A 20694-nucleotide genomic window follows, 5' to 3' on the forward strand; every position below is an offset into this window, starting at 1 on the left:
AGAGCTTGTTGGTGACCATTTGCTCTGAACGGCATTTTAAACAGAAATAGATTAGTAGAAATATCTTCCTCTAGTATTTTCCATTTTTTTTTTTTTGAGATGGAGTCTCGCTCTGTGGCCCAGGCCGGAGTGTGGTGGCGCAATTTCTGTTCATTCAAGCTCAGCTTCCCGGGTTCATGCCCTTCTCCTGCCTCAGACTCCCGAGTAGCTGGGACTACATGCACCCGCCACCACACCCGGCTAATTTTTTGTATTTTTTTTTTTTAGTAGAGACAGGGTTTCACTGTGTTAGCCGCCAGGATGGTCTCAATCTCCTGACCTTGTGATCCGCCCGTCTCGGCCTCCCAGAGTGCTGGGATTACAGGCGTGAAGCACCACGCCCAGCCATATCTTCCAATTTTCAAGAATGTGGCTGCCATATTCCAATTTGGGGAAGTAGCTTAAGGATTAGCCCCAGGGAGTCACTACTGTTACTGAGAGTTAACACAACAGGATTCTACTTCTACCTACTCGCAGTGTGAGAGTCAGAATCAGAAACCACTGCTGATAACCCTGTTAGATTTCCGTGGTCACACTGAGGTTATGCAAGCTTCAACGATCTCAAAGAGTGGGGGTCCTTTGTTAAGATGCCTGTAAGGTCTTTACAGAAAGCATCAATTCAGCAGATTACTGGGGCACTCTTCTCTAGAAAAGACAAGACACTTCAGGTTTTAAAGTGGCCAGGTTGTGGGAGTCATGTTTGTGGTGATCTGGGCAGACCCAACAAAATTAACATACTCATGAGGCTTGAGCTAACAGCAATTGGTATAAACAGCAGCTCAAAAATTCATTTAGATTGCCTGATGTGAATATAATTTGCCAAGGCACGAATGAGGCAGAATAAAGAACTCAATAAATCACCATAACTATGTGTCCAAATGAGGGTCTGAGCTGTGAGGCAAAGTGAAACGTTTGACTGCCCAACAGTTGAAGTCACAAAACCTTAGGGAAGGCTTGGCTTTCCTCCTGTTTTATCAGAGAAAGACACAACATTTCATTCCATATGGTGAGGCAGCCACAATTCCTGCAATTTATTTATTTATTTATTTATTTATTTTTTTGAGACGGAGTCTCGCTCTGTCGCCGGGGCTGGAGTGCAGTGGCCGGATCTCAGCTCACTGCAAGCTCCGCCTCCCGGGTTCACGCCATTCTCCTGCCTCAGCCTCCCGGGTAGCTGGGACTACAGGCGCCCACCACCTCGCCCGGCTAGTTTTTTGTATTTTTTAGTAGAGACGGGGTTTCACCGTGTTAGCCAGGATGGTCTCGATCTCCTGACCTCGTGATCCGCCCGTCTCGGCCTCCCAAAGTGCTGGGATTACAGGCTTGAGCCACCGCGCCCGGCCAATTCCTGCAATTTATAAAGAGTGCAGGTGACAGAATAAGGCCAAGGGAAAGCATCTGAAATTGAAAGCAGTGATTTCTCTTAAATGGAGTCTTTTAGAAAGATCATTTAACCTAATTGTGGTAGGTTCTGGCCTTACAATTCTAAGAGGCACTGTCCCAATTTTAAGAAGCTCACAGTGTTGGGATAGGAAGAGAGTAAACAGATAAATAGAATGCAAGAACAAATAAATCGCTTAAAAGCTGCAGAACCTAGTACCTTCCTACCACTAGCCGCTTTCTATTACTGAAAATAGAAACTGACCACACACAATCCCCTAGAGTCCTAAGAATAACTACTGGAAATACTAGGCAATATTTCCAACGTGAGACAATACAATGAGTCAGCTGCAGGCTTGTAACAACTTAAATTGACAAGTCATAAGCAAGAGGGCTGATGGTCCAGTCTCCAAGAGAAGCAGTATAAAAATCCTTGCATCATAAAAACAGAAGCATTTCCACAGAATCAAGCCATTTTTGGTTCACTTCTGGGATAATCATACAACAGATATCTGAGCAGAATCTGCTGTAAGCAAAGTTGTGAGACTTACCACAACCTCCCTTGCATTCAGAGAGAAAGGCAGAGCCTTTCTGAGCATTCAGAATTCTTTCTTCCTTGCCCCATGCAGATTAAAGTAAAACCTTTCATACATACTCCTTAAGAAATAAGCAGTAGAGCAATAGTACGAAAGGCAAGAAAAAGTGAATGGATGGGTGTCTCAGGTGTTTCAGGGAAACATAATAGAGAAAAGCCCCTCACCAGAATGAAAAAGGAAAGAGAGACAGCATATACTACCTCATCCCAGGTTCTTTCTGCTCCGATTAGACTTAATAAAATGACAAAACCTAAATCCTTCTGGTAAAATTTATTTTAAAGAGATCACCTAAGATTAACTCAAATCACTGAGCAGAGTGTTAAAACCCAGGTTAGATATTACGGAGAGAAAACAGATTTGCTGTAAAAATGCTATATAAGATATGTTAAAGTACAGCTCCCTAACAACTCTGACACTTAGAAACACTCATTACATTTCAGAAGAGGTAAAGAGATAAGGACCAGAAGTCAGAATTTAAAAAGAGAGGGCAATGATTGGAGGTAGAAGAAGTGAAGACGACACAAAACACAGGGCAAGGGAGAAGAGACAAAAGAATGACTATGTCATGTACATGTGTATATGGAAAGCACACACTCACACATCCCTCTAAAGGGCACTTCTCACCACTCAAAACTTTTTAAAAAGCCTTTACTATGTGGCATGGTTTGCATGTTTGATGATAGACACAATATTACATATATAAATACATAACCACATATATACCACATACACAAACACACATACACAAATCTGTACAACACATTTATCAACTATACAACATAAGCACTGACCAATCAGGATGGAGCAGAGTCCTTATGGCCATTGCTGGTTTAGTTGCCATATAGTGGGATTTCAATTAGAGTTGGGGAGTGATGGCACACATATGGGAGGGTTGGGACAGTAACAATGTACCAAACAAAATAGAAGTATTTCAATGTTCTAAAAACTGGTACAGTTGTGCTGGTGTGAACTAGCTGATTACTAGCTACATGCATATAAGCATGTGTGCACAAGTGCATATACACACAAGGAGGTCAGAGAGAGATTTAAGTCATTCTTTTTTTTTTTTTTGAGACGGAGTCTCACTTTGTCGCCCAGGCTGGAGTGCAGTGGCTGGATCTCAGCTCACTGCAAGCTCCGCCTCCCGGGTTCACGCCATTCTCCTGCCTCAGCCTCTCGAGTAGCTGGGACTACAGGCGCCCGCCACCTCGCCCGGCTACTTTTTTGTATTTTTTAGTAGAGACGGGGTTTCACCGTGTTAGCCAGGATGGTCTCGATCTCCTGACCTCGTGATCCACCTGTCTCAGCCTCCCAAAGTGCTGGGATTACAGGCTTGAGCCACCGCGCCCAGCCTCATTCCTTTTTTTGAGACAGAGTCTCGCTCTGTCGCCCAGGCTGGAGTGCAGTCACCCGATCTCGGTTCACTGCAAGCTCCGCCTCCTGGGTTCACGCCATTCTCTTGCCTCAGCCCCCCAGTAACTGGGACTACAGGCGCCCGCCACCATGCCGGGCTAATTTTTTTTTTTTTCTGTATTTTTAGTAGAGACGGGGTTTCACCCTGTTAGCCAGGATGGTCTCGATCTCCTGACCTCATGATCCACCCACCTCAGCCTCCCAAGGTACAAAGATTACAGGCATAAGCCACCGTGCCCGGACGATTTAAGTCATTCTTATTCTTTCTTCTTTTATTTTATTTATTTTATTTTTTTTGAGGTGGAGCCTTGCTGTCACCCAGGCTGGAGTGTAGTGGTGAGATCTCAGTTTACTGCAACCTCCTATTCCCAGGTTCAAAAAATCCTCCTGCCTCAGCCTCCTGAGTAGCTGGGACTACAGGGGTGTACTACCACACCTGGAAAATTTTTGTATTTTTAGTAGAGACGGGGTTTCGCCATGTCAGCCAGGCTGGTCTCAAACTCCTGACCTCAAGTGATCCACCTGCCTTGGCCTCCCAAAGTGCTGGGATTATAGGTGTAAGCCACCACATATGGCCCAAGTCATTCATATTCTTAATTATAAAATGAGATCCTGAGGAGCCCTGATATTCATGTCTTGCATTCAGACTTTACTACTCATGATTAGTAATCCACTTTTATCAAGAGTCCCACAAAAGCTAAATTTAAATGAAGAGAGACATGACATCAGTGAAAATGGTAAAGACTTCTGAAAATCCTCTCCACCATGAAAAACAAACAAACAAAAAACATTGGCACACTGGCAAACAATCACCAGAATCAGTTTTTTTCTTTTTTTTTTTTTTGAGATGGAGTTTTGCTCTTGTCACCCGGGCTGGAGTGCAGTGGCGCTCACTGCAACCTCCGCCTCCTGGGTTCAAGTGATTCTCCTGCCTCAGCCTCCTGAGTAGCTGGGATTACAGGTGCCCGCCACCATACCCGACTAATTTTTTGTATTTTTAGTGCAGATGGGGTTTCACCATGTTGGCCAGGCTGGTCTCGAACTCCTGACCTCAGGTGATCTGCCAGCCTGGGACTCCCAAGGTGCTGGGATTACAGGCATAAGGCACTGCACCCAGCCTTTTTTTAAACACAGGGTCTTGCTTTGTCGCAGTGGTGCAATCTTGGCTCACTGCAACCTCAGCCCCCCAGGCCCAAGTGATCCTTCCATCTCATCCTCCCAAGTGCCTGGGACCACAGGCGCACACCACCACGTCCAGCAAATATTTTTATTTTTTGTAAAGACAGGGTTTTACCATCTTGCCCAGCCTGGTCTCAAATTCCTGGGTTCAAGCTATCCACCTGCCTTGGCATCCCAACGTGCTGAGATTACAAGCATAAGCATTGCACCCGGCAGTTTTTTCAATACGACAGAAATTAACCAAAGGCTTGCAAAAACTGGAGAGTGTATTCAAGAAAAACAGCTGAAACTCAGAACAGTGAGTTCTGTGGTGCTTTAAACTCCCCTATTCCAATCTGCCCCTCCTACCACCCCCTCAAAGCCTCATTCCCACAGAACTGTCATTAGCTGACCTGTTCAGATGTCACACTCGCAAGGCTGTCTTTATTTGACCTGACCAAGAGCTCATCCAGTGCAAACAGCCTTTCTCCAGAAGCAATTGTCAAAACTTTAAGGATAACAGTTTAGGCAAACAAGAGACTAACTGAAAACCTTATAAGGAAGAGCTGGAGAATGAGATGTTTGTGGAGAACTCTGACAACTTGACATATTCCTGGATGGGATCTAGGAGGCCACAGTGCATGTGTGGGCTGTGCACATGCTCAGAAAAGATCTGATAAAGCTCTTATTTAGCATATCGTCAATTAATATAAAATGCACAACCAGCGGCCCTCAGGGTTGCTCTATGGAGTAGCCATTCTTTTATTCCTTCACTTTCTTAATAAACTTGCTTCCACTTTACTCTATGGACTCTCCCTGAATTCTTTCTTGTGTGAGATCCAAGAACCATCTCTTGGGGTCTGGATCAGGACCCCTTTCCCGTATAGTATTGCAGCTCAAAACAAAACAAAAAATACCCCCACACAGAAAATTCCCGACCATGTGGCTTCACTGGTGACTTGTACCAAATGTTTAAAGAACTAGTTAATCCTTTACAAACTCTTTCAAAATATAAAAGGAAAACTTCAAGTCACGAGGCCAGTATTACCCTGATACCAAAACCAAACACAAAGATACCAGAAGAAAATAAAACTATAGGCCGGGCGCGGTGGCTCAAGCCTGTAATCCCAGCACTTTGGGAGGCCGAGACGGGCGAATCACGAGGTCAGAAGATCGAGACCATCCTGGCTAACACGGTGAAACCCCGTCTCTACTAAAAATACAAAAAAACTAGCTGGGCGAGGTGGCGGGCGCCTGTAGTCCCAGCAACTCAGGAGGCTGAGGCAGGAGAATGGCGTAAACCCGGGAGGCGGAGTTTGCAGTGAGCCGAGATCATGCCACTGCACTCCAGCCTGGGTGACAGAGCAAGACTCCATCTCAAAAAAAAAAAAAAAAGAAAAGAAAAGAAAACTACAGACCAAATTTAAATTAAAATCTTTTGCTTGTTAAATTTGTAACTCAGTGATAAGTATTTTTAAAAGCACTCCCAAATGGCTGATGGAGACTCAAGATGCTCAGGTGATGCCAAAAACAAAAAACAAATTAAAAAAAAACAAAAACAAAAACAAAAAAAAAACAACCCCAAACCAAAAACAAACAAACAAACAAAAAACAATTCCACCCAATGTGTAGTTCATCCAGATGGGCCTGGCAATGTTAAGCAATTTTTCCTTTAACTCCCCTGACTTCCTCTGCCTGACTTCCTCTGTCTGAAAAGTTACTCCACAGCAAAGGAAATGCTTCAAACTCTATAATCACATCCTCGAAAAGTTTATCTCCAATGACCCAAACAAAACGCATTCACAGCCTTTTCAATTATTTACACTTTATCTATTTGTGACTTGATAAACATACGGTTTTTTTCCACTGTGGCTATCAGGAATAATGCTACTATGAAGATAAAGTTGTTCAAAGTAATTGTAATACAAACTCATCTTTTAAAATGTTTGTCTTACCTGCTACCTAGTTTGCTGAACACAATGACAAGGTTTATGGCTCTTTTTATGCTGTTGCTGTCTAGGAAGTTGCCTTGTATGTAGTAGGCCCTCAAATAATTGTTGATTAGAGCATAATTAACATCTGTTTTCTAACTGTGATTGATCTCCTTTTCAGTGCTTACTAAGTAACAACAACTGGATAGAACCATAGCCTTCAGAAGATTCTTGAAGTGAGGCAGCAAGTGGAAGGGCTAAAAGAAATTTTTAATTCTGAGTAGCCAGAGGTATAAAAACAGACCAAGGTTTTAGTGTACTGGAGCTTTTTGCACACGACACTCGTGTGGGCTCTGTAAGTTTGGGTGAAGGGTAGAAGAGTGGGTAATTTTATATGTTGGTAATATTATGATGTTGACCGATCTCCTTTGATTACATTGCTCTGGCAGTAGTTGACATTACCATGTCCTAATCATGTAAATGTAGTATCTGATAGATACCACCAGGTTTCATTTAAGAGACATTATTATGCAGAATGTCACTTGATGCTGTGGAGAGGGTTGAATCACAACTGCTATTTCATAGCCAGAAAATTGAGATCAACTGATTTTACTTACACGGGTAAGAAGCAGTTGGCTCTAGGGAAGCTAGAAATGGAAGTCTCTGTCTTTGATCATTTTATTGGATTAGTGTCTCCCAAACTTGGCTGGTCATCAGAACAATGAAAAGGTCATTTTTAAAATACAGATTCCTAAGCTTAAAGTCTAATTCTACTGATTCAGAATCTCTAATGTGTCAGGCTGCAATGATTCTATGTATGCCAGTGGTAGTAATGTTTGTTTTTGCTGCTAGGAAATTCCAAAAGGAGCCTTATATCTGACTGTCAGAGGAGTGGGGTTTTGGAGAATAAGCTAGGTCGGCTTCCATGTCTAAAAAGGGAAGTAGATTGAAGATATACTTTGTATAGCTGTCACGCATGCTGTCTATCAAATCATGAATAAAGCACAAATAATTCGTGTGTCATCAACTCATGAATGGATAAATGTGGTAAAGTGGAAATAATCCATATGTCATCAACTCATGAATGGATAAATGTGGTAAAGTGGAAATAATCCATATGTCATCAACTCATGAATGGATAAATGTGGTAAAGTGGAAATAATGCATATGTCATCAATTCATGAGTAAATAGAATGTGCTATAGCCATACAATGGAATATTATTCAGCAACAAAAAGAAATGAAGTGCTGCTGCTACAACTTGGATAAACTAAGCTAAAAGAAGCCAATCACAAAGGACTATACATTGCATAATACCATTTATATGAAATGTTCAGAATAGACAAACCCACAGACAAAGCAGGAGTCTGATGGTTGCCCAGGGCTGGGGGAGATTAAGGGAAAATGAGTGACTACTAATGGGTACAGAGTTTCTCTTGGGGTGATAAAATGTTCAAAAATTGACTGTGGTGATGACTGCACAATTCTATCAACATACTAAAGTCCACTCACACTGAATTGTATGATACGTGAATTATGTTTCAATTAAGTCGTCATAAAAAAACTTCATGACATTATCTATTAAAGCTTCATATATGTATTCCCTATGGCCATAACTCCTCTCCGAAATGTATACCTAACAGAAATGCATGTGTGTGTGTGTGTGTGTGTATACATATATATATTAACCAAAATTAAAATATTCATAGAAGCAGTATTTACAGGCCATGGGCGGTGGCTCATGCCTGTAATTCCCATTTTGGGAGACTGAGGCAAGCAGATCACTTGAGGTCAGGAGTTCGAGACCAAACTGGCCAACATCGTGAAACCCCATCTCTACTAAAAATACACAAACACACACACAAATTTAGGCGGGCGTGGTGGCTCTTGCCTGTAATCCTAGGTACTGGGAGGCTGAGGCAGGAGAATCATGTGAACCTGGGAGGCAGAAGGTGCAGTGAGCTGAGATTGCGCCACTGTACTCTAGCCTGGGTGACACAGCAAGACTCTATCTCCAAAAAAAAAAAAGAAAAAGAAGCCCTATTTACAACAGTCTGAAAAACACAAACAAAACAACAACAAGAAACTTCACCAATAATTTATAATCACATAATGAAATAGTACACAATAATGAGAATGAACAAAGGATGGCTCCATGCAACCACATGGATGCATATCACGAACATTATGTAGGGTAACAGAAACCAGACACAAAAGAGCACATAAGATATGATCCCACTTAAAACAGCTCAAAAGTGGATAGAAATGAACTGTGGTGTTATTAATAGAAATCAGAATAGTGGTTACCACCAAATGGAGGGTGGTTAACGGTGGAAGGAGATATGAGAAAGGTCTCTGTGGAGCTGGTAATGGGTTCTACAATCTGAATGCCAATTACACAGGTGTGTCTCCTTTTGAAAATTTATGCAATTGCATACCCATCTACCTTGTTCATTTTTCTGGATCATATACATATATATATATATATATATATATATTTTTTTTTTTTTTTTGAGACAGAGTCTTACTCTGTCCCCCAGACTGGAGTGCAGTGGCAAAATCTTGGCTCACTGCAACCTCTACCTCTCAGGCTCAAGTAATTCCTGTGCCTCAGCCTACCAAGCAACTGGAATTACAGGCATGCACCACCATGCCCAGCTAATTTTTTGCAATTTTTTTTTTTTAGTAGAGATGAGGTTTCACCATGTTGGCCAGGCTGTTGAACTCCTGGCCTCAAGTGATCTGCCCGCCTTGGCCTCTCATAGTGCTGTGGGATTACAAGGCGTGAGACACCTTGCCCAGCCCTGGATCTTAAATTTCAATAAAGAATTTACTGAAGAGACACAAAAAAGACTGTCAACAACAAACAAAAGAACAAAAACCCAAATGTGTAAAACAGCATGAGCTCCTGGAAGGTATGTCTCTCACATTTTTGTGTCCCTCCAGTGCTTTCATTCTAAGGGTGCCCAGAAAGCATTCACGGAATGAATCAAGGAAGATATTCCTACCTCTATGTTCTAGGAGGGCTGAGGTGCTCTGAACAGAAAGAACAATTCCGATGCCACTCACCTGGGCTTTCTCTCTCTTCGCTCTAATCAGTGTGTCTTGGTAATGCTGGGCCACTTCTGCAAGGACTCCCTCAAGTTTAGCTGCAGGAATCTGTAGGGCCTGCAGAGTCTTTTGGGCATCACCTTCATCCAGGGCTTCATTAATTAAACCAATGGCTAAAATCCCTAAATATAAAGAGACAGAAAGTTTTTTTTTCAAATTAAGGAAGTACATAAACAAATCAATCATGAAACATACTAACTAATCATAAATCCACCTAAGAGTAACCATGATTCAAATTGCAACTTACCATCCATTAAGCAGCACTGTTTTAATTTTTTTTTTTTTTTTTTTTTTTTTGAGGCGGAGTCTCGCTCTGTCGCCCAGACTGGAGTGCAGTGGCCGGATCTCAGCTCACTGCAAGCTCCGCCTCCCGGGTTCACGCCATTCTCCTGCCTCAGCCTCCCGAGTAGCTGGGACTACAGGCGCCCGCCACCTCGCCCGGCTAGTTTTTTGTATTTTTAGTAGAAACGGGGTTTCACCGTGTGAGCCAGGATGGTCTCGATCTCCTGACCTTGTGATCCGCCCGTCTCGGCCTCCCAAAGTGCTGGGATTACAGGCTTGAGCCACCGCGCCCGGCCCTGTTTTAATTTTTTAAATATTAGTGTTTGTTTCATCTAAACTTGCTTGTATTCATATTCCTATTGAATGCTCAAGTCATTTTGTTTCATTTTTAACTGCTCTAACTTAAAAGTGATGAGGATTTTTATGAAACTGGCCTTACTGTATAGCTTTCAGGTACACTGGAATGTGTAATCAAAAACATTCTTGAGTCACAAAGGATTCTTAAAATCACACAGAGTCTTAAAGTCACACAGAGTCTTAAAAAGGTTCAAGTGTCCTTAAAAAGTCACCTAATTTAACACTTTTATTTATGTATTTATTTTTTTGAGACGGAGTCTTGCTCTGTTGCCCGGGCTAGAGTGCAGTGGCCGGATCTCAGCTCACTGCAAGCTCCGCCTCCCGGGTTTACGCCATTCTCCTGCCTCAGCCTCCCGAGTAGCTGGGACTACAGGCGCCCGCCACCTCGCCCGGCTAGTTTTTTTGTATTTTTAGTAGAGACGGGGTTTCACCGTGTTAGCCAGGATGGTCTCGATCTCCTGACCTCGTGATCCACCCGTCTCAGCCTCCCAAAGTGCTGGGATTACAGGCTTGAGCCACCGCGCCCGGCAACACTTTTATAGAAGAAATAACAAGGCTTAGCAATCTCTTCTCCAACATTACACAGCAAACAAATGGCAGAAGAAAGATCCAAGCCCAGGGCTCCCTAATGCAAGGCAAGGCTCTTCCCACTAAGTCAGTTAAATGTTTCTCACAGAAAATACAAATTAAAATTAGAAATGTTCACTCCCCAGGTATCTTAGGCAGCCTTACTGCTTTTGTAAGGACTCTGCTGTATAATAAAAAGTCTGGCTGGTCTTTGTCTCTGGAGGAGCCTCTAAGACCCTTGGGATATCGTGAGTGATAGGTATGTTTCTGTTATTCATAGTGGGCCCCTCTGCCCACACCTGAATTTATGCCAACCAATGACTCCTGGTTGGCCTCTTGAGAGTTTAAGGATGGAGACTAGCCATTGACTTTGTGGTTTAGAGTCATGTGATACCAGCCTGGCCTCCCAATCTCCAGGGAGCAGGGGCCAAATGAAAATTGAGTTTAATCACGAAGCCAATACTATCAATCACGCACATGTAATGAAGCCCAAATAAAAACTCTGGACGCCCAAAGTTCAGGTGAGTTTCCCTAGTTGGTGATACATATCAATGTGCCAGGAGAGTGACACATCCTGAGAACACAGAAGCTTCAGATTGAGGACTCTCACAGATAGTGCCTGATAATTCTCTTCTTTCAGCTGATCCTGATTTATATATTTTCTAATAAAATTGTAATCATAAGTCTAGCATTTTCTTGAGTTCTGTGTCATTCTAGCAAATTATTAAACTAAGGGGATAGACGGCTCCTCCAAATTTGCAGCCAGTTGTTCCCGAAGTACAGTGGCCTGGGAACTCTGCAGCTTTCAGCTGGTGTCTGAAGTGAGAGGAGTCTTGTGGAGGAACATGCCTACAACCTGTGCAATTTGACCCAATTCCATGTAGTGTCAGAACTACTTGTTATAACAGCATTTAAAAATAACAGATCATGTTCAATTCACCTCCCCCAAAATTTAGTTCTTATTGGACATATACCTAATTATAGCAATTGCCTGGTGTTCTCAAAACAGTATCCAACTCTAGCTTTTTGTGTTATATAGATATTTTTAATCTCTCACCCAAAAATCCTTCTAGGAATAGTATTTTGAACCACTTCATGGAATCACATCATCATTACTGGTGACATTATTTGGGGAGGACAGGAAGATAACTCACTCTCATGTTCCTCTTGCACCACCAGGTTCACATGGTCCACGCAAGCTTGGATATCATTCCATGTAATGAATTCATTATTCTCTGCATGTGCCTGAGCCTTCAGTTTCATCAACTCATCGAGATACCTGCCCCAGACCCCCAAGTAAAAAGAGCATTAAGCACAGCATTTTTAAATATTCAAGGAACAAAGATTGCTAGGGTATCCCAACCATTTGATATATTCTCAAGGCCAGTTTTAGAACTGTGTAGTTGCTTTAAACAAAGTGCAAAAATGCAATAGAAATCACTTATTCTCAATATCCTGTCACATATTCTAAATTCCACATTAAGACTAACTCTAGGGCCGGGTGCGGTGGCTCAAGCCTGTAATCCCAGCACTTTGGGAGGCCGAGACGGGTGGATCACGAGGTCAGGAGATCGAGACCATCCTGGCTAACACGGTGAAACCCCGTCTCTACTAAAAAAGACAAAAAAACTAGCCGGGTGAGGTGGCGGGCGCCTGTAGTCCCAGCTACGCCGGAGGCTGAGGCAGGAGAATAGCGTGAACCCGGGAGGCGGAGCTTGCAGTGAGCTGAGATCCGGCCACTGCACTCCAGCCTGGGCGACAGAGCAAGACTCCGTCTCAAAAAAAAAAAAAAAAAAGACTAACTCTAGAATCAAAGGCAGCAGTTCAAGCAATTCCTCCATAGACAAGAAAAAAAAGGCTACACATGAGCTAATAAATGCAGAAGGAATGACAGAGCAACAAATCATCATTCAGCAACTTTTACTGAAGGTACTGATTTAGGAAAGATTATCAATTGGGTTAAAAAAATATCACGGGAATGCTTAAGGGAAAACTGGGTATTTTGATGGTGCAAAAGAGATGATGTTCTAGTGATGAGGGAAAAACATAAATATGCAACGGAAATGTAAGTGGTCTCCCTAATCCAGGGATCAATCTTAGTATCTCTAATGGTGGAAAACGTGGGTTTTATATGCCTATTGATATGAGGCAATATGAAATACACATTACCAAAAATGTTGAACTGAATCATGACAAACATATAGATTTAATTTCCAATTTACAGGAATAAGGCAAATATGGGAAAGCAACTAGAACTATCCATAAAATAGGACATCTTACATGGCAATTGGTCCCATCCTTTTAACAAGTCAGTGTCATGAAGAAAGGGACAATTCTAGATTAAAAGATACCCAAGGGACACAACAGCCAGATATAATACATGTTCCTAGGCTGGATCCTGTTTTCAACAAAACAGTTATAAAGGACAGTTTGAGAACAACTGAAGAATGAAAATGAACTAGCTAGGGTTAGATGATATTTAAAAAGTATTGGCCAGGTGCGGTGGCTCAAGCCTGTAATCCCAGCACTTTGGGAGGCCGAGACGGGTGGATCACAAGGTCAGGAGATCAAGATCATCCTGGCTAACCCGGTGAAACCCCGTCTCTACTAAAAAACACAAAAAACTAGCCGGGCGAGGTGGCGGGCGCCTGTAGTCCCAGCTACTCAGGAGGCTGAGGCAGGAGAATGTTGTGAACCCGGGGAGGCGGAGCTTGCAGTGAGCTGAGATCCGGCCACTGCACCCCAATCGTCTCCAAAAAAAAAAAAAAAAAGTATTATTTAACTTTGTCTGAGATAGTGTTATTTTGACTATGTATCATACTTCAATAAGCCTACTTACATATTTAGGAACGGAATGTCATATTTTTCAGCATAGCAAAGAATTAAATGAATCAAAGTAGAACCAAACAAAAGTATGGCCATGATAAAGTAATAATGCCTGCAAAGAAAATCGGAGCACTGACATACAAAAGACAGAGTTAACAGCTACGTAATGGATTCACTCCCTTCACTCTGGACACCCACCTCTGACAGTTTTCTTCCTCAATATTGGTAAGGCCAGTAACTGAACTGCTCAACTGCTTCCACACTGTATTCACATCTCCTGATTCCAATGCCCTGTTGATCAGGGCCACCGATGACAACATCTCCACTGCAACAGAGAGCTCTGGGTGGGTGAGATTATGCTGTACAGAAAGGGACAGAAGGGAAAACAGTGAGGAAAGACATTCTCCAAGACCCAGGGAGTTGTAAGTTTAACAAAACCATAAGAAAACCAAGTTCATGCAAAAAAGTTCTACCTAACCACAGGAAGAAGTGGGTATTACATTCACTTCCACCCAACTTTGCTCACAAACAGGACAGGTTTAGTGAACTCACTTCAGGACTCTGTCGCTGCAGGGTAGCCAGCTCCTTCTGATAGAGATCGGCAGCGAATGGATACACCTGAGGCAGCTGGGCTTCGGGATTCATCAGTTCCAAAACAGTCTTCTCAGCAACACCCTTCTGGATTGCAGCATTAATCACTGCTACCGCTGCCAATCCTGTGTAGAAAACAGGAGTCAGAAATGCAGTGGGCTTAGAGAGCCCTCAGGGGAAGAAGGTGCCAATCTTCACGGAAAAAAATTACATTCTATGGCTATCAGCCATGAAGTTTGAAGTGGAACTTTCATCTTTAAAAAAGCAGCCTCCTTTGTAGGAAGAAGGGTGAACTGTACGTTATGTGAACCATATCTCAATAAAGATGTTTTCTTCAAAAAGCAGTCTCCTACCTGTTCTCCTCATCCCTATTTTCTTCCTATTCAATTCATCCTATATGCTACCACTACTTCCCACCTAAACCATCTCTTCCTTCTCCTACTTACTGCCTGGCTTCTTAAGCTACCGTTCAAAGCTTTCTACGATCTTTCCACCCTTTGATCTTACACAACTCAGCCCAAAACATTTACAAAATTTGTATTCTAACCACCATTCCTTAAAGACATCTTTCAACAACTGTACTTTGGCTCCCGCCTCCTTTTTCCCTCATTGTCCTGAACTAGGAACGTTTTCTCTCCTCTTTCACCATCCAAATCTCAGCAACCCCTTAAGTCTCACCTTCTCCAGATATTTCCCTAACAAACCATGAAGTGTGTGAGAGCCAAAGTGAGCCTATATTGACTCCAGTTCTACTTCTAAAACTGGAGTAACTTGGCCAGGAGTGGTGGCTCACGCTTGTAATCCCGGCACTTTGGGAGGCCAAGGCAGGTGGATCACGAGGTCAGGAGATCGAGACCATCCTAGTCAACATGGTGAAACCCCATCTCTACTAAAAATACAAAAATTAGGTGGGTATGGTGGCACGTGACTGTAATCCCAGCTCCTCGGGAGGCTGAGGCAGGAGAATCGCTTGAACCAGGGAGTCGGAGGTTGCAGTGAGCTGAAATCGCGCCACTGCACTCCAGCCTGGCAACAGAGTGAGACTCTGTCTCAACAACAACAATAACAAAATAAAAAAGGCACACAGACCAATGGAACACTATAGAGAACTCAGAAATAAAGTCACACATTTACAGTCATGAGGAGAACATTTTTTGACAAAGGCACCAAGAACACACATTAGGGAAAAGACAGTGTTATGGTTTGGATTTGGTTTGTTTGTCCCTACCAAATCTCATGTTGAAATTTGATCCCTGACATCACCCTGAGGGTATAAAATAGAAAAAAAAAAAAAAGAAGAAGAAGAAATTTGATCCCTAGTGTGGTGGTGTTGGGAGGCAGTGCCTAGTGGGAGCTGTGTGGGTCATGGGAGCAAATGTCTCATCAATGGCTTCGTGCCATTCTCGTGGTAGTAAGCTCTTGCAAGACTGGATTGGTTCTTGGGGAGAATGGATTAGTTCTCATGAGAATGGGTTGTTATAAAGCCAGGACCCCTACTCACTACCCGGGCTGATCGGTCCCTCTTCACATGAGTCCACTTGCCCTTTGATCTTCTCCTTCATGTTTTGATGCAACACAAAAGCCCTCACCAGAAACCGAGCAGATCCTGGTGCCTTGCTTCTTGTACAGCCTGCAGAGCTGTGAGCTAACAAATTACCCTGCCTCAAGTATTCCTTTATAGCAACATAAAATGAGCTGAGACAGACAGTCTCTTCAATAAATGGTGTTGAGAAAACTGGATAACCATATGCAGAAGAATAAAGCTAGATCCCTATCTCTCATCATATACAAAAATAAATCAAAATAGATTAAAGACTTAAATCTAAGACCTGAAACTATGAAACAACTGGAAGAAAACATTGGGGCAATGCTTCAGGACACTGATCTGAGCAAAGTCTTTTAGCTAAGACCTTAAGAGCATAAGCATGAAAGCAAAAATAGACAAATGGGACTACGTCAAGCTAAAAAGCTTCTGCAAAGCAAAGGAAACCAACAACAAAGGGAAGAGACAACATACAGAATGGGGGAAAATATTTGCAAATGATCCATCTGAAAAGACAACAATAACCAGAGCACATAAGGAATTCCAACAGCAGCAAAAACAAAAACAAAAACAAAACCCACAAATAATCCAATTTTTACATGGGCAAATAAGCTGAATAGACTTTTATTCAAAGAAGACACACAAATGGCCAAAAGATATATGAAAAAATGCTCAACATCATAATCATCAGGGAAATACACATCAAACCCACAATGAGACACCTTCTCACTCCAATTAAAATGGCTTTTATCAAAGACAAAAAAATAACAAATGCTGGCAAGGCCGCAGAGAAAGGGCTCATACACTGTTGAAGGGAATGTAAATTACTATAGCCACTATGGAAAACAGTATGGAGAGTCCTCAAAGAATTAAAATAAAACTACATATAATTCAGCAATCCCACTGCTAGGTATATGGCCAAAAGAAAGGAAATCAGCACTCCCATGTTTATTGCAGCTGTATTCACAATAGCCAAAATATGAAACCAACCTAAGTGTCCATCAATGAATAAATGGTTAAAAAAAAAAAAAGTAGTATATACACATGATGGAATATTATTCAGTCATAAAAACTGAAGATCATTATGTTAAGTGAAATAAACCAGACACAGAAAGGCAAATACCTCCTGATCTCACTCATATATGGGAGCTAAAAAAGTGGATCTCATGGAGGTAGAGTTGACTGGTGGTTCCCAGAAGCTGGGAAGGGTAGTGGGGAGGAGGAGATAGAGAGGTTGGCTAATGGGTACAAAATTACCATTAGATACAAGGAATAGGTCTAGTGTTAGATACCACAGTAGGATGACGACAGTTAACAATAATGTATAGTTCAAAATAGACAGAAGAATTGGAATGTTCCCAACATCAACAAAAGATAAATGTGTTAGGTGACAGATATTCCAATTACCCTGATTTGATCATTACACATTGTATGCATGTATCAAAACATCATTATGTCAGTGCTTCTTGGTTGGTTTGAAAAACAAAACAAAACACATGTACCCTCAAAATATGTACAACTATTACACAGCAATTAAAACCACAACAACAACAACAAACTGGAGGAACCCTCCTGCCACCAAAAGTACCTGGCAGTTGGTTACAGCTGGTAGGCTCAGGTGGGGGATGAGAGTGACAGAAGCTAACCTCAGACCCTTCAGTAACACAAAGCCACAACTTTCCTCCCATACTGTTTCAATGGACTCTTACTTCTCTGATATTGCTGGGCAGCACTGTTTGCAGCATCCACTCCAGACTGCAGCTCCTCCTTCTGCAGGGGGTCAGTCTGACCACTCTGATAAAAGCAAAGAAAATTATGTAAAGATTACTCATTCCTATGATTGCAGGCCTTAAGGTTCTCATCTCTCAAAAGCAGTCACTAGGGACAGAGAGCCATAGTCATAAGTGACAGCTCAGGCTACATGCAGCCAAGGTGGCAGCCCCAGCTAGAGCCAAATGCCTTTGCCAAAGCTGGGGTAGAGTGACTTTACAGATACCAGTACATTCTTAAACATATTACATGAAAAGCCTCAAAATATTCTAAGGGGAAAGCGTTTGTAGAATCTTAAGCACGTTAATGCTACTTACTTTGACCAATGTACGCTGGGTATTGGTAAAATGTATACTTGCCCTTATTTAGACAAAAAAGAAAGTCCCTCATGTTTGTTCTAAAAAAAAAACCCCCACAAAATACAATACCACACCATCTACCCTGATTGCACAGTAAGTACTTTTCCAGTGTTGACCAGAGCAAACTAATGAGGTGCAGTTTTTTTTTAAGTGCAAATTCTGATGTAAGAATGCAAAAATATTCAGGTTTTCCCCAATGTCTTTTAGTTAAAGAGAGAGACAGCTGAAGTGAAGGAGTGGTTAGACTGGGGATGGGTGGGTGTTGTCTGTTTATTTTAAAAGAGGATTCATAGCTCTACAAGCAAAAGTGAGTTGAAGACAATGTGTATTTTACCTGAGGATTTTTTCAAACTAATTTATACACAGAGGAAAAAGTTGTATTGCGGGAAAAAAAAGGCAGCATATATATCTTTAAATGACAGCATGGGATTCAAATGGATATATACAAACTCTTACAGCTTCAATCCAGACTGTTTACCTGTCTCTTCTGCTGCTTATCACTCAGGAGCTGCTTCAAGTACCAGTCACTATTCTGTTGCTGCAGTCCTCGAAGACCCAGGGCTGGTGACTGTAGAGCCTTGAACAAGGCCAGTGCATCTCCTTGTTCTAAAGCCAGGTCGATGTTTGCTAATGCAGAAAATGCTGAGGAAAAAAGGCAAAAGCTTATGAAAGGACTATGTGAACAGAACAGCCTAGAATAGTTTTCCTTCCCCAAAACCAATCTCAGTTCCAGATACGGAAATATAACTCAGAGAGCCTTTACTCTGTGGTTCTCAGAAGCATAAGATCTCGGGATTGGAAAAGAACCTTAGAGTCATCAAGTCCAGGGGTTCCCAACAAGTTGTTCATCGGATTTCATACAGATTCCTGGGCCACACTCCCAGCCCACTTAAAAACTTCCAAATGTAGACAGCTCAGCACCAACATGGAGCCAACAATCCAGACCAACATGACGCTTAAATTCCCTTAAAATGCCAAGTAGTTGTCCAGATTATACTTATAGACTACCAAACAGGAGAAAGTATCTCCCATGGCCATTTACTACACCTTTGAACAATTTTGTTTCAAAAATATTTTTAAAGCTCCAGCCCTAAAGTTCACACTGAATACATTCCACTGCCCCTCCCTATGACAGCAAATGCCTTACGAGCAGCCTTATTTCCTTTATGTCTTACATACCATCATTTTGAATCCTCTCATTACCCTGATACTTCCTGCACACACTCCACCCACAAGTCAGTGCCCAGATATCAAGGGTGGTCCAACCTGTGCAGCGTGAAAGCCATCTTCTCCCTCTCTACATTCTCTCTTCTAAGCATAGAAACTGAGTTAACACAAGCTCTATAATACAATACATGACAATGAAAACCCAGATGTTCCTTCATCTGAAAATGATAATGAAGATGACTTCCCTCATAGGAATAGATTTAAGATTAAGTAAAATCACATACATAAAAGCACTTCATATACTGTAAAAAAACAAAACAAAAAAGGTCTTCTTAGCCTGAAAGACAGAATAAGATACTTTCTGATTTCAGAAACGATAGCCACTAAGGAATCATAATTACTTTATTACTTTCCATTTCCTTATTTTTTGAAGAGAAAATGCCTGTCCCTACCACCACTTACAGATAAACATCTGATTTTATCTAAGTAGCAAAAAGAAATCAATAAATACCAAAAATAAAAATATCTAGGGAATAGTAGTACTTATCAATTGCAAATGTTTTCATTAGTAAAAAACAAAGTAAAATTAATAAGCTGTTATAAAGAAAAGCAAAACAGCCCAAGGGAAAATAAAGTCTCAAACTAGAAAATGGGAAGCAGGGGCAATGAGGAGACTAGAACTATTAAAAAAAAAGGGGGGGGGGGAAGAAAAGGTTAAAACATCGGTATGGATGTGAGGTCTCACTGTAGGCTCCTAAGATACTGTTTATTTCTTCCTAGTATTTATACCCGCCATTGAACTGAGCACCAAACCAAGGCGGTGGCTTCTCAAGTCATGTCTGTAGGTCTATGTGGCTGTTAGCCAACTAATCATCCATTCCTTCAATGATATTTACTGAGGATCTGCTACATGCTGCAAACATAATAGGGAAAAAACCAAATATCCTTATCCTAATGGAGCTTTCATAATAGCTAGGGACAGAAAATATAATCAATGTAGATAACAAACGACTTTCTCTAGGTATACAGCATAGAATCTTACAGTATCTATCTACAAAAGCATCTAGTAAATTTTGCTTTTTCTAGAAGTGTATACATACTACTTAAACATGTAAATATTAAATGAATATCTATAAACATTTATATTGCAAAGATAATAAAGTGTGGAACATTACTTAAATACTTCCTCTCACTGAACTTTAGTTATATAACTCTAATTTTTCCATATTCTACTTAACAAAAAAATAAAAACTTTTTCTAATTTTTAACTGTTTGGCCTGTAGCTTTTTCCCGGGGCAGTGTCAATGGCCTCATTGCTGCTTCGAATGCTCTAGGCAAAGAATCTTATCTATAATTACATTAATTCCTGGAACCTGAAGTCCCTATACCCTCCTGGCATCTAACTTTCCTTTGCCTCAGACTTTGTCTACAATTAGGAAAAGACTGTCCTTTCACAGGGAATTCTGCCTTATCCTCATCCTCTTATCTATCCTAAGGATCCCTGTGAAGATCCATGTACACTGAAAACCTACTCAAACTTCTAGACAGAAATCATCATTCCCTTCTTTATTCTATGACTATACCACCTGCACTCTTGGCACCTTG

General features: G+C 41.6%; 1 protein-coding gene across 1 annotated transcript in view; it reads right to left on the bottom strand.

Annotated features, from left to right (window-relative positions):
* The window catches only part of IQGAP1 (IQ motif containing GTPase activating protein 1), a 117631-nt gene that overhangs the window by 37641 nt on the left and 59296 nt on the right, over positions 1-20694 (bottom strand). Inside the window, exons 10-15 of the mRNA XM_010384797.2 lie at positions 18401-18564; positions 17503-17587; positions 14212-14375; positions 13858-14018; positions 11988-12112; positions 9586-9749 (exon numbers count right to left, since the gene is read on the bottom strand). Coding sequence (XP_010383099.2) covers positions 9586-9749; positions 11988-12112; positions 13858-14018; positions 14212-14375; positions 17503-17587; positions 18401-18564 — 863 coding nt within the window. The remainder of the gene's footprint in view (positions 1-9585; positions 9750-11987; positions 12113-13857; positions 14019-14211; positions 14376-17502; positions 17588-18400; positions 18565-20694) is intronic.

Source organism: Rhinopithecus roxellana, chromosome 5, assembly GCF_007565055.1.
Source record: "Rhinopithecus roxellana isolate Shanxi Qingling chromosome 5, ASM756505v1, whole genome shotgun sequence".
Lineage (NCBI taxonomy): Eukaryota > Metazoa > Chordata > Mammalia > Primates > Cercopithecidae > Rhinopithecus > Rhinopithecus roxellana.